At 42.2% G+C, this 3,092-nt stretch overlaps 1 protein-coding gene across 1 annotated transcript; it reads right to left on the reverse strand.

The window, feature by feature from the left end:
• Positions 1–2,127: 2,127 nt before the first annotated feature.
• LOC141679652 (uncharacterized) lies at positions 2,128–2,869 on the reverse strand. Its single transcript, XM_074486094.1, has 3 exons — positions 2,656–2,869; positions 2,423–2,510; positions 2,128–2,302 (listed from the first exon to the last, which is right to left on the reverse strand). Exons 1-3 carry the CDS (start codon positions 2,867–2,869, stop codon positions 2,128–2,130), a joined length of 477 nt encoding a protein of 158 aa, XP_074342195.1.
• Between the last annotated feature and the right edge of the window lie 223 nt (positions 2,870–3,092).

Here is a 3,092-nt window from a genome sequence, read left to right on the forward strand (position 1 = left end):
AACAACGCCTCCATCCCTGATAATAACCAGCAGTGGAGGGATAGCTTTGTTGGATTGATATGGGAGAATGGTGATTGGGGCATACATTTTAGATCTTCTTTTAGTAAAATAAGTGATGGTAGTTCCAAAACCATTCGCTTATCTAATGAGGAGAACCACATTTATAACGAACTTATAAAAGATGATGGCAAAACCGCGAGTTAGACTTTATTGGAAGAGTTTTCCTTGATCCATGTCGGACTCTCTTCCATCACTTTGCAGGGTATTTCTTTTCCCATTTTATTCTATTCTCCATTTTCACCTTTATTAACATAACTTATTCTTGTATTTGTTTTCTTTTCAGCAGCCCATGAGATTAATAATGTCATTGTTCCTATTGTTGAGGAGACGACCATGATGAAAAAGGCCAGGCTTGCGGGGCTTGACACTCGTGGGAAGGCCACATAGCCTAGCTTTTTGAGGAAACACAAGGAGCCTATTGTTGAGGCTTCCTCAGCTGGAACCGAGGGCGGCTCCGCAAATCCTATTTCTCCACCCCATACTGGCTCATTTCAACCCTTATGGGGTTTTCGCCGAGGCGACACTGTAGTTGATTCGACCAAGCACTCATGGGACTGGTCTCATTACTTCATCACCCCTTAAGAACTTTAGGGACGTTATGGCCGGGCAGGACTCAGAGCATGTGAAGCTCATGGGAGACCAGTCCATAGTTTCGGTATGTCTCCATTCTTTTTTTCTAAGTTAATTTTTTTGATAACATGATCCTTGCTTTGTCTTATGTTTTGTTATTATTTCAGAATAATGCTTACTTCCACTCAGCCGTTCATCAAGCTGAATCCTGGAAGACGGCTTCAGAGAAATCCGACAGGGCCTCAAAGAAGCAAAAGATTAAATACTTTTCCCTAGAAAAGAAGCTGAAGCGTATGGATGAAGAGCTTTAAGAAGCTAATATGGAGTTGGTCAAGATTAAGGCGGAGCGGGACAGGACTATAGATGCCTATCTGGACACCGATGAGTTTGCCCAGTCTATGCGTGTTAGGGATGACACAGTGTTTCCTGAGTTTTTATGATTGATTAGGGCTCGGCCCTTGGGACCGTAAACGGTTTTTTCCCGATATTAACTCGGCAGACTACCCTTGTCTAGATGATGAGGCCTTCCTTCAGAGGTTTCATGCCCACGTGGTGGTCTCTGAAGACGTCCCTTACACTGAGCTCCTTCCTCTTCATGATTCATCTTCCAGGGCTGCCATAGAGGAGCCCAACTCTTCTTCGGCTAAGAGCGGTAGTGTGGGGACAGCCAGCGAGAGTGAGGGAGAGGATGACATGGATGTGGAGGGTTCTTCCGCTCACTGAGAATTTTTTTAAGCTCTGTGTGGCTATATATTTATTTAGAACTCGTGCTTTTTATGCGTTGAACTATTGTCCATTTCAATTTATATTTGTCTTCATTTTCGCAGTTTTATTTGCTTATCACAGTTGCACATTTCATATACTGAAAACTTCATAAATCCTTGGGATCCATCACTTACATAGATTTTTGTAAAACTAAACTTGAAATAGAATTCCTATTGAACTGAAATATAAAATCCTAAGGAGCCAAAGCTCATGGTTTCTCTGAACCGTATTGCTAACAAGTAAACTCTCCTCTTCTAAAGAACTATATATAATTAGTCTTCAGGTTTTGAGCATGCTAAGTCCTTGGTACTTCTTCCACATCCATGGTTTTTAACTTGTAAGATCCTCTTCTATGAACACTTTTAATCTTGTACGACCCTTTCTAATTCGGGGCGAGTTTTCCTTTCCGTCCTACTCCGAAGGCTTCCACCTTCCTTAAGACCAAATCACCTTGCTTGAAGAATCTTTATTTCACCCTTAGATTGTAATAGAAAGAAGCTTTCTTTTGATATTCCATAATTCTTGCATGTGCTTCATCTCGCACTTCATCTATTAGATTCAGGGCTAGTCTTTGCCCTTCTTTATTTTTCTCAGCATTGTAGTCTTGGATTCTTGGAGACGAATATGATATCTCCACTGGAATGACCGTTTCTGCCCCATATGCTAACATAAAGGGTGTTGCTCCTGTTGTGACTCTACAGGTAATCCTGTAAGCCCAAAGTTTTGGAAGCATTACTTTAACCCATCTAAGATAATCCGATTTGCCACTTTCGGTTGCCCATTGGCTTGAGGGTAGGCTACGGAAGTGAACCGCAATTCAATCTCATTCTCTCCGCAGCACTTCCTAAATTCCTCATTATTGAATTGTGTTCCATTATCGGTTATCAAGATGCGAGGAATTCCATATCTGCACATGATATTTTCCCACAGGAATTGTGCAATCCGCTTGGTCATAAGTTTGGCAAAAGGCTTGGATTTGATCCACTTAGTGAAGTGGTCAATAACCATAATCAAGAACTTCCTTTACGATGTGACATGGGAAAGGGCACAAGAATGTCCATTCCCCACATGGCGAAGGGAATGGCGGAATTTATAGAAGTTAGCATCTCGGGAGGCTGTCGAACAACTAGTGCATGCTTCTAACAATGATTGCACTTCTTCACATAGTCTTTGGCATCAGCCATCATTTTCGGCCAGTACAAGTCTAAATGGGTTATCTTGTGTGCAAGGGCCCTTCCCTCAGGTGTTGTCCATAAATACCTTCATGTACTTCTTCAAGGGCCAATCGCGCCTCATCGGGCCTAAGGCATCTAAGGTAAGGAACCACATAAAATCTCTTGTATAGAATTCCATCGATCAAAGAGTACCTTAGTGCTCGCACAACCAACTTTCGTGCTTTCATCACATCATTCGGGAGCCAGCCGGTTTGGATATAAGCCTTAATAGGATCTATCCATGATCCCCCAAGCCCCATGGGGGCAACAAGCTTAACATAAAATGCTCCGTGTTTTCAAGAAATAATACACTCCCGAAACTTTCTTCCACCTCCAAGGAAGCAAATTTAGACAACGCGTCTGTCTTAGCATTTTCTTCTCTCGGAATATGCTCGACATCACTCATCGAATTGAGTCATTACAGCTCTCACTAGGCATACATAATTTGCCATGGTTTTGTCCCTTGCTTCAAACTCTCCTTTA

This window comes from Apium graveolens, chromosome 8 (genome assembly GCF_009905375.1).
Source record: "Apium graveolens cultivar Ventura chromosome 8, ASM990537v1, whole genome shotgun sequence".
Classification (NCBI taxonomy): domain Eukaryota; kingdom Viridiplantae; phylum Streptophyta; class Magnoliopsida; order Apiales; family Apiaceae; genus Apium; species Apium graveolens.

Bases quoted from the DNA above. Each gene is read 5' to 3' on its own strand.
- LOC141679652 (XM_074486094.1), bottom strand. From the start codon at position 2,869: ATGGGGCTTGGGGGATCATGGATAGATCCTATTAAGGCTTATATCCAA. The intron at 2,511-2,655 runs GTATTTATGGAC...GTTGTTCGACAG, and splicing joins CCTTGAAGAAGTACATGAAG to CCTCCCGAGATGCTAACTTC. The intron at 2,303-2,422 runs GTAAAGGAAGTT...TATCATGTGCAG, and splicing joins GCCCTTTCCCATGTCACATC to ATATGGAATTCCTCGCATCT.